Source organism: Garra rufa, chromosome 10 (assembly GCF_049309525.1).
Source record: "Garra rufa chromosome 10, GarRuf1.0, whole genome shotgun sequence".
Taxonomy (NCBI): domain Eukaryota; kingdom Metazoa; phylum Chordata; class Actinopteri; order Cypriniformes; family Cyprinidae; genus Garra; species Garra rufa.
In genome coordinates this window covers 24,859,671-24,872,203 of record NC_133370.1, presented here as the reverse complement: position 1 = coordinate 24,872,203, position 12,533 = coordinate 24,859,671, and the positions used below count along the sequence as shown (strand labels likewise).

At 42.1% G+C, this 12,533-nt stretch overlaps 1 protein-coding gene across 2 annotated transcripts in view; it reads right to left on the bottom strand.

The window, feature by feature from the left end:
* gad3 (glutamate decarboxylase 3) overlaps positions 1 to 12,309 on the bottom strand; it is a 31,133-nt gene extending 18,824 nt beyond the window's left edge. Inside the window, exon 1 of one of the 2 annotated variants that reach the window (XM_073848851.1) lies at positions 12,230 to 12,309. Coding sequence is in view for 1 of the 2 variants with exons in the window: in XM_073848850.1 (XP_073704951.1) it covers positions 83 to 90 (8 nt within the window). In the remaining variant the exon portion in view is untranslated. Of the gene's footprint in view, positions 1 to 82; positions 176 to 12,229 lie in introns of those variants that run through there. The other variant, XM_073848850.1, reaches the window with a different exon arrangement.
* Between the last annotated feature and the right edge of the window lie 224 nt (positions 12,310 to 12,533).

Genomic DNA, 12,533 nt, shown 5'->3' with positions numbered 1-12,533 from the left:
GGCAAAAATAAAAGTACTGAATGGCATTCTATCATGTTATATTAAAAAAAATAAAAACAAAACAACAGTAGGTCAGGTTTACCTTCTCATTGAGGCATCCACTGTTGCAGACTGTTACTATCTAGAGTCTTTGCCAAATGGCTGAAAGTTATAAAAACCCCAGCCTCTGCCCCAGGGTTGAAAATCAACCAACCTTCAGTCAAACTAGGTGTGGTCATAGTGCTCAGCTTTCCATCCCAATGGAAGCAATGCTATTACATAAGGATGAAAACGCCCACAGTATCATCACCTTTTCAGACTCTCTCTCTTCTTTTGTTAATTGACATGAATGTGTTCATGCTCTGCAGTGCTTTCACACCGACAGATGTCAAGAAAAAAAGAAACAGCTTTATGTGAAGATGGCCAAATCCTGAGGCATTCAAGCGACAGAAGCTCTAATCTTCAAGGACGAATATTTCCCTTTTATAAATCCTGCTGGCTTGTTTTTGACATGCTGCACATCAGTAAAAAATGTCAAATCTTTCACCTGTCAGATTTTCTTTTGCTAAAAGTTGTTTTTCTAAATTGAAATTCTTCCTGAATAAAATACACCGTTATTCAGAAAATGTTTTAAAACTTATCAAATGTGAAACTATTCTGATTTTTTGTCTTTAAGGCATATCAGATGTCATTCAGTCGTATGTCTACATTTTGAGGTATAAAAGCCGGTGACTTAGCTTTTCAGCGAGGGCAGGCCAGCAGAGATCCTATTTAAGAGGAGCACAAAGGAGCTCGGTCTTTCAAATGGTGTGCAAATAGCTTGTGCAAAGTGAATAGAGGGAACGGCGAGTGAGATATGAAGGCTTGTTTTTATTATTTATTTTCATGGTTTTTAATCAGGCTGATCATGCGGCTTCCATCAGTCTCATTGGTTAAATGATTTCTAAGTTTAGTCCTTGAGCATTACCTTGCCTGGAACAAGCGCAGCCATGGTAACTTCATTGAATGGAATAGTCCCTTTGTGCATTAATCTGTAAATGAAGATTGCACGCATCGGTAAAACACTGGCTAATGGTCGGCTGTTTTTGTTAAAGACGTGAGATAGAACAGAGTATTTTTTGTCTAATTGCTTCATTTTGATCATTTGTTATATCCAATGCACTATAAGATTATTGAAGTTTTTGATGTTTGCCTCAAATTAAAATGAAAGAAGAAACAGGTATAAATTGAAGGAAAAGTATGGCACATAAAGGCCTGTTTATGCCAATGATAGCTACAGTTGAGGTCAAAAGTTTACACACACCTTGCAGAATCTGCAAAATGTTAATTATTTTACCAAAATAGGAGGAATCACACAAAATGCATGTTATTTTTATTTAGTACTGACCTGAACAAGATATTTCACATAAAATATGTTTACATATAGTCCACAAGAGAAAGTAATAGTTAAATTTATAAAAAATGACCCTGTTCAAAAGAACAGCAGTCAGTTTAACTGTTCAGGACAAACAAGGGACTCATAAATAACTAAAACACTAAAAATCATTCAGGTAACAACGCAGTAGTAAGAATCAAGTGTATGTAAACTTTTGAACGGGAAATGTTCACATCTGTATGTAAACATCTTTTATGTGAAATCTTATTCAGGTCAGTACTAAATAAAAATCAACATGCATTTTGTATGATCCCTCTTATTTTGGTAAAATAAATAACATTTTGCAGATTCTGCAAGGGGTATGTAAACTTTTGACCTCAACTGTATATTAGTGTTCACACCAACAGATGGTAACATTCTGTTTATTATAAGCATGCACTTAAATGGTTGCATCTTTATAGTCAGCTGTGTTTTGATTGGCTATCAATGTTTTTATTGTTTATGACCTGGGAAATATACTTTTCAGGAGGAATACCAATTCACTTCTCTATTGTGTGGACTCTGCTATTCTCATTGAATTAGAATGATTATTATAACATAATAGTGATATTGATCATTATAGTTAGTGACCTTGTTGTACACAAGGTCACTAAAAAAGTGAAAGTGAGGGCCGAGATTTGTAGCAATGCCTTAAACAAGTACAAGGGGCCCAGAAAATCAAGAAATGCTTCAGACACATGCTTTTTAAGCAGCATCCCACAAACAAAAATGCTATGTCCACACACTCAGTGTCTGACAGCCGTATTTTATAACAAGTGTGACTCACAAACTTTCCTATTTACACAACTTGCATAAAGTATTCGAGCTGTTACCATAGGAATTAAGAATTACTGTAAATTCAATTTTATATTTGTATGAAAGCTAAAAGCTGTGAATAGCAACCGTAACCATAGTGGCAGTGACTAAAGTCATTCAAGTGGAGTCGAAGATCATCGTAATTATATAAGTGCATGAATGATCGAACAAAGTTGTAGCCTATTTACAAGAGAAAAACTCTGAATTTCAGCTGAGATACAAGAATTGTTGAGCTGTAATGTTTAAGGTCTGTAAGTTAATATATCTATGATCTATATATACATTATTGAGTGGAAAGCAAGTCTGTAATGAATTATAATGAGCGTGAAGTTAATCACTCAATGTTTATGGTTTGCTTTATGTAACAATCATCATGTGTAAATAGATAATAGAAATCAATCATCAGTCATATAGATGCAGGTTTTTTATTGAACAACTTGCAACTGCGATTCTATTAGTATTTGAGTTTATTGTATACAATACTTATAATTATATTGACAGTATAGTTTCTTATTATATTATTTTAATGTAGGCCACTGATTCTTGAAAATTTGGCAAAACATGTCCCACCAAGAAAAGTGCTCATTCTGTTGGAAATGAAGAACATTTTCATAAATCAAAAGAATCAAGATTATAATCAGAGGGTCTGTTGCACATATGTAAGGTTCTTTTATAGTTTTATTTTAATTTTGTATTAATTTAATTATCAAATCTGGCCCATTGCCTACAAAATCACTTGTCCTCAGATAGGAGATAATCATTTCAACTTGATTAAAAAAGCAAAAAGTAATCATTTAATTGAATAATATTTTTACTATATGAAAGAGTACATTGTAATATGTATCAAAAATTACAAACACTGTGTTTTGAATAATATTTACAATTATTTTTTGGTTTCACAAAATGTGTCCCACATATGCGTCACCACCGTCAGATATTTATAAAAAGCAATAAAATCAGGCAACTACAAGGTCAACTGCATTCCTGAGGACCACATTATCAAATCTTCAGCTCTACTGCATGCTTCAAGATCAGCCAAGCTCCTGTAAATTTGCTATTTTCTCTTAAACTTGTTCATATTTTTGGACACTGCTACTGTGGCAACCATAACATGTCAACACCGTCTCTTTTGTATAAAAAATATTAGATATGATTATGACATAAATGTATACTTTTTACGAACAAGTCTGAAGTAGCTAGCAACAGAGTGGAAACAAGATGGCACCACCGTCAGATGTCACCAGGTATGATGACAAAATTTTCAAACACCCCTAAGCTCAAAATGGATTCCATGACTAGATAGAGCTGAAAATTCCCTTTACGAGGACACCTGGATTGTGAAAATCAGTTGAGGATTGTGAAAGTTATGATATGTATAATAATGGGGAATATACTAAAATATTATACATTAATTACAATGGAAGTCATGTGACCGAAAATGCTTTTTATTCACACATTTTTGCTTGTAACTTTCTCATTTTATCAGATATTTGCATGACATTTGAATAGAAAATAGAATTTTGGTAGTTATTTCAAATGAAATCATAAAAATTTACTGTTTTAGCTGGAATGGGCATCAGACCCATGGTACCTCACTCAGGCGAGTTGCTAGACCTAAAGCTTTACTGGGGCACGTGCTCCCATTACTCGTTAATTCAGTTGTTGCATGTAGTTTATAATGTCTTTATTTTGGGATTATCAACGTAAATTATAACTTAAATTTGAGATTTGGGTCTAGCAATGCCCCTGACCTCACTGAAAGCAATTATAATTAATAAGCGTCCATTCATATTCATAATTCAATTCAATTCAATTCAAGTTCATTTGTATAGCGCTTTTTACAATACAAATTGTTGCAGAGCAGCTGTACAAAAGTTTTAGGCTACTACAATATATTTAGTAGCTTATTAGTGGTGAATACTGCAATAATACTTCATAAACATGTATTTTCAGAATACAAGAGAAAACAACAATACACATCACTATTAATTGTTAATTCATATAGTACACAATAAATATTCATTGTCACAAAAGTACAACAGACATTCAGTTTTTTTAGTTTTTTATTGTGTGTATGCCATTTAAGTTATGTTGTGCAACTTGGACATGCGATGTAAAGATAGAGAATATGTCCAATTTGTATAAAATGAGGAGATGGTACATCACAGTACTTGTCCAGGAGGTGCTGTCTGGCTAGACCTGGCTGTGTGTTGGGCCCCTTTCTCCTTTTCATAATTACCTGTAAAGACATAACATCAAATATTAGGCTAACAAACCCCTCAACTGTACATACATTGATTAACACTGGATTTCTCTAACATAAGCAGCACCAGAAGCCCAATTAGCTTGGAGAATCATCTTACATGTCTGTAAATCTACATAATCTACATGATTCAAAGAAATTGGACATAAAATGTTCTAATCAACATGGCTTATGTATTTCAGGAGACTTTGGATAAAAGAGTAGCCTATTAATTTAGACAGAGTTACAGGCTAGTCCTCAGTAATCTAACTCGAAGTGATGTAAACTGTTACCATTTTGACAAGTATATCAGAAAAACAATGATATACATATTAAACTACATAGTATCAGTAATAATAATAATAAAAAAAACATCGTGAGAATTTGTTAAATACAGACGACGATTTTTTTTTAATAGAACGACGACTGCAGTGCATATGACTGACAGGGCGTTCGCTAATCTACCCGCCACAAAATGTGACTACCCAATTTCCGCGATTTAGTAAAATACCTTCTCCTTTATGGATTTCGATGGAATTTCGTCAGTACCAAGATAAAAGCTATGTATTTATGTCCACCTACCTTTCATTAGTGTCCAAAGCTTAGATGAAGCCCGCCGACCGGTTGAAAGTCATGCAAATCTTCCGAAAGTCGCGGTGACCTGAAAACACCTCTGGGCTGAAATCCCGAAGTGTCCAACGCTGCAGGGGTTTGCACTCGATGTAGTTACCGTCGTATTTCGGAAAAACATACTCCCACCAGGCGACCAGGAGTAGATATTGAATGACACGCACATTAACAGTATCGCGCAGTTTGAAACGTACTCGGTTACTAACGTAACCTCGGTTCTCTCTAGATAGGGTGACCACCTGCTAATAAGCCCAAGGGGGGACAAGGGGTATGTTTCTGAGGGACATTGTGGGACACTGCCTGGCGCGACGGTGCCCCCAACCCACAGGCAGACTCACTGATAGTGGTTTACCCATTTCTAGCACATACCACCTTAAATGGTATTTTAATAATGCCCTATTCCCCAAAACATGTGTAATTGCTGATGTATGCTCATGAATAGGCCAACCAATGTGTATTTTTTTCTAAATAAAGATTCATAATATTTTGAACAATCAATGAATTGACAGATGCCTTTCCACTTACGATTTACTTTAGCTATTTAATTTTATTTATTTTTCATTACAATTTATTCACTTTAAATAAATTAGAATATAAAATTATAGGATTAACAGGAATTGTAGTTGCTCAACAACACAGGAAAAGTTGAAAAAAAAGTCTTAACTCACAATTCCCCTCCATGTCCGATTGAGAAGGACGTTTTGCAAAGGTCACAAAAAGTTGCTGCACATGAAATATAGCGTGGATAACATTAAAACATGTTTTCTATTAGGTTACACATTGATTATTTATCACTTTATCACTTTCTGCCTGTCTGTTGGTCGCGCATATCTATGTTTGTAGTTTTTTTTATCACTTTTTATGCATGTTTGTAGTTCTAACCGAATCCTCATTCACCGCGCAGTGTGTTGTAGCAGTTAGAGTGCGAATTGATCCGCACTTCGAATTCTGAAGTTAAGTAGTAGACCATCCGCGAAACTTTGGAATACTTTTTAAACATACTATGATTTGGGACATACTAATTCTATTTTCGAATACGGATAGTATGCGAATTGGGACGCAGCAAGTCTCTTTCTCCTTTTTTCATATTGAAAAGCACGCATCTAAAAGTTCCTTCCCAGTGTGTCTGGTTTGCACGTGAGAGCGCTGTCATGACAACAACGAAAAAGTTGACAACAACCTGGGCTGCGTTTCCCAAAAGCATCGTAAGCTTAAGTTGACCGTAGCTCCATTGGTTTAAATGGTTCTACGATGTACTTAAGCTTACGATGCTTTTGGGAAACGCAGCCCTAGTCAGCAGTTCAAGTGAGGGGTGGGTGAGGCAACAGTAGCGTGCTGAACTGTCAAGTAATGTTCGTTTGGCTTCCTGGATCTCGAGGATATAGAGTGACCAACTTTTTATATTTGAGCAAGCATTGATTATGCGTGACACGGTCTCAATTTGCGGGACGCATGAATTGGCCTTCAAACGCTGTGCGCGCACGCGCTACGCGGGACGGGTGGTCACCCTATCTCTAGAGAGGGAACGAGTACTGCGTAAGAAGTATCTTACGCTAGGGGAAAATCCTTTTCTGCGAGATATTGAAGCCAAAAATTCTCCTTAATTTTGAAATAATGTAAAGCGCGTTGCAGCAGCATACAGACATAGGCGAAACAGCTTGCGCGCCTATTGGCTGCTCTGCGGCAACTGCAGCAGCCTATAGAGCGAGGCCTGGCGCGACGCCAGATCCAATGGGGGCATTTCGCGCCCTTTGCGTCGCTTCCCGCCTAAAAGGGCGTGGTCTAGGCCTATAAAGACCGCCCATAGGCAGCTATTATCTGGTTTTTCATCATCGAAGCAACCAGAGCGTGTGCATGCACGGCAAGATACGCAGTACTCGTTCCCTCTCTAGAGAGAACCGAGGTTACGTTAGTAACCGAGTACGTTCTCTTACGAGAGGTCTCTCGTACTGCGTAAGTATCTTACGCTAGGGGACCCAGTGTAAAACGCTGTGCATGCTGTGATCTGACACCAAAGACCCAAGGGCGAAAGCCCGGGGTTCATACAGTTCATAATCACCTAGAGAACTCACAGAGAGTCCGGGGGAGAGGGAGGGGCAACGCCGTACTCTTCCACATAGTGCAGCGTCACTCAGACGCTAAGTAATCGTACATACAGGGCGGGGTTACGGCCTGAGCTGACGTAAGAATAAGGGTCTTCACACAGTTTGCCCAGGCACATCTTGTGCTATTACTTTCACTGTCGACCCTAGAGCTGTGCTCAGTAGACGCAGCATTCCGAGCTGATAACATCAGGTCAGACAACACTGAATATCTAGACTGACAGCAGTCTGGCCTGTAAGGCGAGAACCTCCAGGTTGTAAAACCTTATAAATGTAGACGGAGAGGCCCAGCCCGCCGCCGTACAAATATCTTGCAAGGCAATCCCACTCGACCAAGCCCACGATGAGGCCACGCCCCTCGTGGAATGTGCTCTGACACCTAGCGGGCACTGCATGCCTTTGGAAGCATATGCAAGCGCAATAGCATCAACTATCCATCTGGATAAGCTCTGTTTCGACGTGGCCAGTCCCTTGGGACGCCCGTAAAACGAAACAAAAAGCTGTTCTGTCTGTCTAAAAGCAGACGAGCGAGACACGTAAGCTCGTAATGCCCTGACCGGGCATAGGAGGCTCGCGTCCATTTCCTCATCAGTGACCGGTAGGGCTAACAGCGCGATGACCTGTGCCCTAAACGGTGTGTTGAGGGATTTTGGAACGTAACCATGTTTGGGTTTGAGTATGACTTTAGAGTCATTAGGACCAAATTCCATGCACGTAGCACTCACGGAGAGCGCGTGCAAATCCCCTATGCGCTTCATTGAAGCGAGAGCCAGCAGAAACACAGTCTTAATAGACAGGTATTTCAAATCAATCGTCTGCAGAGGCTCGAATGGTCCACCTTTCATGGCCTCTAGTACCACAGAAAGGTCCCATACGTGGACTGAGGGAGGTCTGGGGGAATCAGTCTTCTAGCTGTTGTTCGGAGACGCAAACAGGTCTACTTCCGCTCTGCCGAATTTTTTCCACAGTAGTTGTACTGTCTGTGGGCGTAGAGACCATTCGCCTGCTGGAACATTGTTCCTGGACAGTCTGTCTGGCTCTATGTTTAGCAGCCCCGGCACATGCGCTGCTTTCAGCGAGCGCAGGTTGCGCTGAGCCCATACCAGGAGGCGTTCTGCAAGTCTGTATAGGTTTTTGGACCTGAGACCGCCCTGGCGATTTATATAGGAAACCACTGACATGTTGTCCGAGCGGACTATTACATGGTTTCCTTTTATTTGGGGACAGAAGCGCGTCAGCGCGTTCTGTACTGCCAGCATTTCGAGGCAGTTGATATGCAGGAGCTTTTCCCGTTCTGACCACTGGCCAAAAGACGGTCTGCCCTCGAGCAGAGCCCCCCATCCCGAGGTGGACGCGTCCGTAGACACCACTTTTATTCTCGAGGAAGTCCCCAGGCTTACACCTGACTGGAACCCGTCGACTGCTTTCCACGGTTTCAGGGCTGTGACACATTTCTGATTGACCGTGAGACGAAGCCGACCAGACACCCATGCTTGATGCGGGACGCGCGCTGTGCGCTGAATGTCTGCTGCGCGCTGTGGTGACAGCCGCGCTATCATTGACAGCGAGTCCAATTCTGTGCCCAGGAAGGAAGTCTTCTGACTGGGGGACAGAGAGCTCTTCGCCCAATTGACTCTGAGACCCTAATTCTCGAGGTGATTGAGTAACATGGTCGTGTGCTGTACGAGCACTGAGCGAGACTGCGCTAGAATCAGCCAATCGTCCAAATAGTTCAGTATGCGCACGCCTTTCAGTCTGAGAGGAACGAGCGCTGCGTCCATGCACTTCGTAAATGTACGGGGTGCCTGGGACAAACCGAACGGCAGGACTGTGTACTGATATGCCTGGCCCTCGAAGGCGAATCTCAAAAACTGCCTGCGACGTGACGCTATCTGTATTTGAAAATACGCGTCTTTCAGATCCACTGACACGAACCAGTCTCGTTTGCATGAATAGCTATAGGTTGAATACGAAGCACGCTCCGTTCATTCAGTAACGGAGTGGTTTCGGTGTGCTGTGGCACAAGAGACGTGCTCGTGACATTCGGGGCGCGAGCGCTGATAGCGGGAACTATTATGTCTGTGTGTGTGGATGTGGTTGTGTGGCAACAGGCACATTTAACACACTGCAAACAACGTTCGCCTGCATATAGGGAACGCCTTTTGGTTTAGTTTTTACAGAAACCTTGGGGCGTGCATAATGTGATGTCTGTGGGCACTGTGAAGTGGGCACGTTTACCACATGTGAAGCGCAATCGATCTGAGTCAATTTTATGTGCGCGAGACCTGTGTGACAGGCTGTGCTTGTGTGTAGAGATGAGCACTAGGTAGTGGGCATTCTTACTACACGTGAAACACCATCGGCCGTGGCCGGGACTCCAGAAAATACATTCTATTGGGGGTTTATCTGGGTAGCCGTGAAAACAACCTTTGTGTGCAGGCAAGCGGGCGACAGAACTGGCTTGTTGGCTGCAGAAAACACTGGAACAGTCACATTTAACACACTCCAAACATCGTTCGCTTGCATGGAGCGAATGCATGTTGATTTCATGCAAAACGTGCTCGTGACATTTGAGGCATGGGGCACGCTGATAGCGTGAACTATTATGTCTGTGTGTGGATGTGGCTGTGGGGCAGCGGGCACATTTAACACACTCCAAACAACGTTCACCTGCATAGAGCGAATGCACTTTTGGTTTCATTTTAACAGAAACCGTTTGACGTGCATAATGTGGTGTCTGTGGGCACTGTGAAGCGGGCACATTTACCACGTGTGAAGCGCAAAATCGAGTCGATTATATGTGTGCTGTGCTTGTGTGTAGAGATGAGCACTAGGTAGTGGGCATTCTTACGACACGTGAAACACCATTGGCCGTGGCCGGTTGTGAAGCGCAATCGATCTGAGTCGATTTTATGTGCGCTGTGCTTGTGTGTAGAGATGAGCACTGGGTAGTGGGCATTCTTACGACACGTGAAACACCATCGGCCGTGGCCGGTTGTGAAGCGCAATCGATCTGAGTCGATTTTATGTGCGCTGTGCTTGTGTGTAGAGATGAGCACTGGGTAGTGGGCATTCTTACGACACGTGAAACACCATCGGCCGTGGCGACGGGCGACGGAGCCGGTTTGTTGGCTGCAGAAAACACTGGAACAGTCACATTTTCTGGAACTGGACGAGCGAATAACTTTGGTGGGGGTCCGGCAACAGCGGGACTCGTACACCGCCGTTTTCCTAGTTGTGCTAGGACGATTTCGGGCCGCGGGGCGGCGGCCAGACGAGAAAAACGTCAGAAAGCGTTAGCCACGGGTGCCTCTCAGCAACGGTGAGAGGCCATGTTACGTAGCGCTGACGCGGCTTGGCGGCGGCGAAGGCGCGCCGGAGCAGGTTTGACGTCTGACGGCAAGCTTTAGAGGGGAGGGCCGACTTAGCACGCCGTCCAGCGGAGGGCAGACATAAGTGGGCTGCTATCGCCTCTTCTGAGCAGCATGCGCGTTCCCGTTTTGGCGGGAAACGGAAATCCTCTTCCTCCTTCATGGCCCCCCTCGTCAGCGGCGTCGATTGAAGCGGTGGCAGACAGCGGCCGCTTTACGTCCGGAACAGAGGCTGATGAGGTCGATGAAGCAGGCGGGCGAACCGGCGAGCTTTGTCGGCTGGAGGAAGGATCCGGGGCCCGCTGGGCACGGCGCTTTTCACGGCACGACACCGCAGCGGGCGGGGGAGCAGTCTCAGTGAAGAAGGCAAGGCAAGTCGTCAGAGTCGCCATTGGCATCTGTACGAGCCGTATGAAGGTATCTTTAAAAAGACGCTTTGCTCTTTTCAGAGAAACAGTGTGTATCACAGCGGCGACACACACTGTAGATTATAAAGGATATAGGCACGGAAGGCGGCGTGGCCAGCAGCTTCAGTGGCTCGTCCCGCTGAGATGCTTGCAGTCGACGGCGGCTTCTTCTTCGGCTCCAGCGATGTGTGTGCTTCGCTTGAAGGATGAAAAATCAGATAATAGCTGCCTACGAGCGGTCTTTATAGGCCTAGACCACGCCCTTTTAGGAGGGAAGCGACGCAAAGGGCACGAAATGCCCCCATTGGATCTGGCGTCGCGCCAGGCCTCGCTCTTTAGGCTGCTGCAGTTGCCGCAGAGCAGCCAATAGGCGCGCAAGCTGTTTCGCCTATGTCTGTATGCTGCTGCAACGCGCTTTACATTATTTCAAAATTAAGGATAATTTTTGGCTTCAATATCTCGCAGAAAAGGATTTTCCCCTAGCGTAAGATACTTCTTACGCAGTACGAGAGACCTCTTGTAAGAGAACAAATTGTTGAGAAAGAATGTTTGCCGCGAGCGGTTGCTATGTCATCATACCTGTTTTCTGTCTGACGGTGTTGAAATATTTGAAAAATATTTTATCACAGTGCTCAGGATTGTTATTTGTTGGACCAAATAGTTAAAAAAAGTTGTTAAACAAGAAGCCGTTGACTTGAGTGGTATACATTTTGGAATTTTATGTTGTAATGAGGCCACTGTCACCACCGTCAGAGGGAGTTTTAATTTTTTTAAATAAATATGCATACAATATATTTTGTCAGTGCTGCTGAGTTATTAAAGTAATAGTCTCTTTTAATACAAAAGTACGTTTGTTAAATAAAAACATATTTTGTTTGATTTAAGCAAAAAGTAAACGTTGTAAAACGCTAAAAAGTAAAACGCCTATTTTGTGAAAAGAAATACAAAATTGGGAGGTGACACCAGTACATTGCTGAAAAGCTAAGACCTTGGTCTATAATAATATACATTCAGATGGTGTAATTAAACACTTTTTTTTTTTTGAAAATTAAAACCTGTTTTATCCAAATTCCCAAGAATCACTGAGGCATATCTTAATTATTAACACACTGTTTGTTGCGCAAACAATTTTGCTGATTACTGCACTTTGCTATTCTTCTGGTTATTTCTCTACAGCGGCTATTGAACCAAAGTGTCGCACATTCACAAACAGCTTACTGTTACATCAAGTAATATCAACGGGGCACATCAGTTATAGCCTACAGTACCTGAGTGTATCTTCGTGTAGTTTCGCGCAGTTCCCAAAAACTGACAGGAGCAGCTCGGAGGACAGTGACTGGATCTGAAACCTTTAGATGATACGCTGTTCTCTGTAAGTTACCGAAACCACATGTACATGGGCGTTTCTTCAACTAGGTGCACTTTTAGCCTTGAGAATTTGAAGAATTTTTTTTTTTCAAAAGTCACATAACACAGTCTCATAAATTTAAATAATTTGTCTAGTTTTAAGGTCTGTAAGAGGACAAACTTAGATTACAAGAGAAATAGTTAATATTTAATTTTTATTTTTGA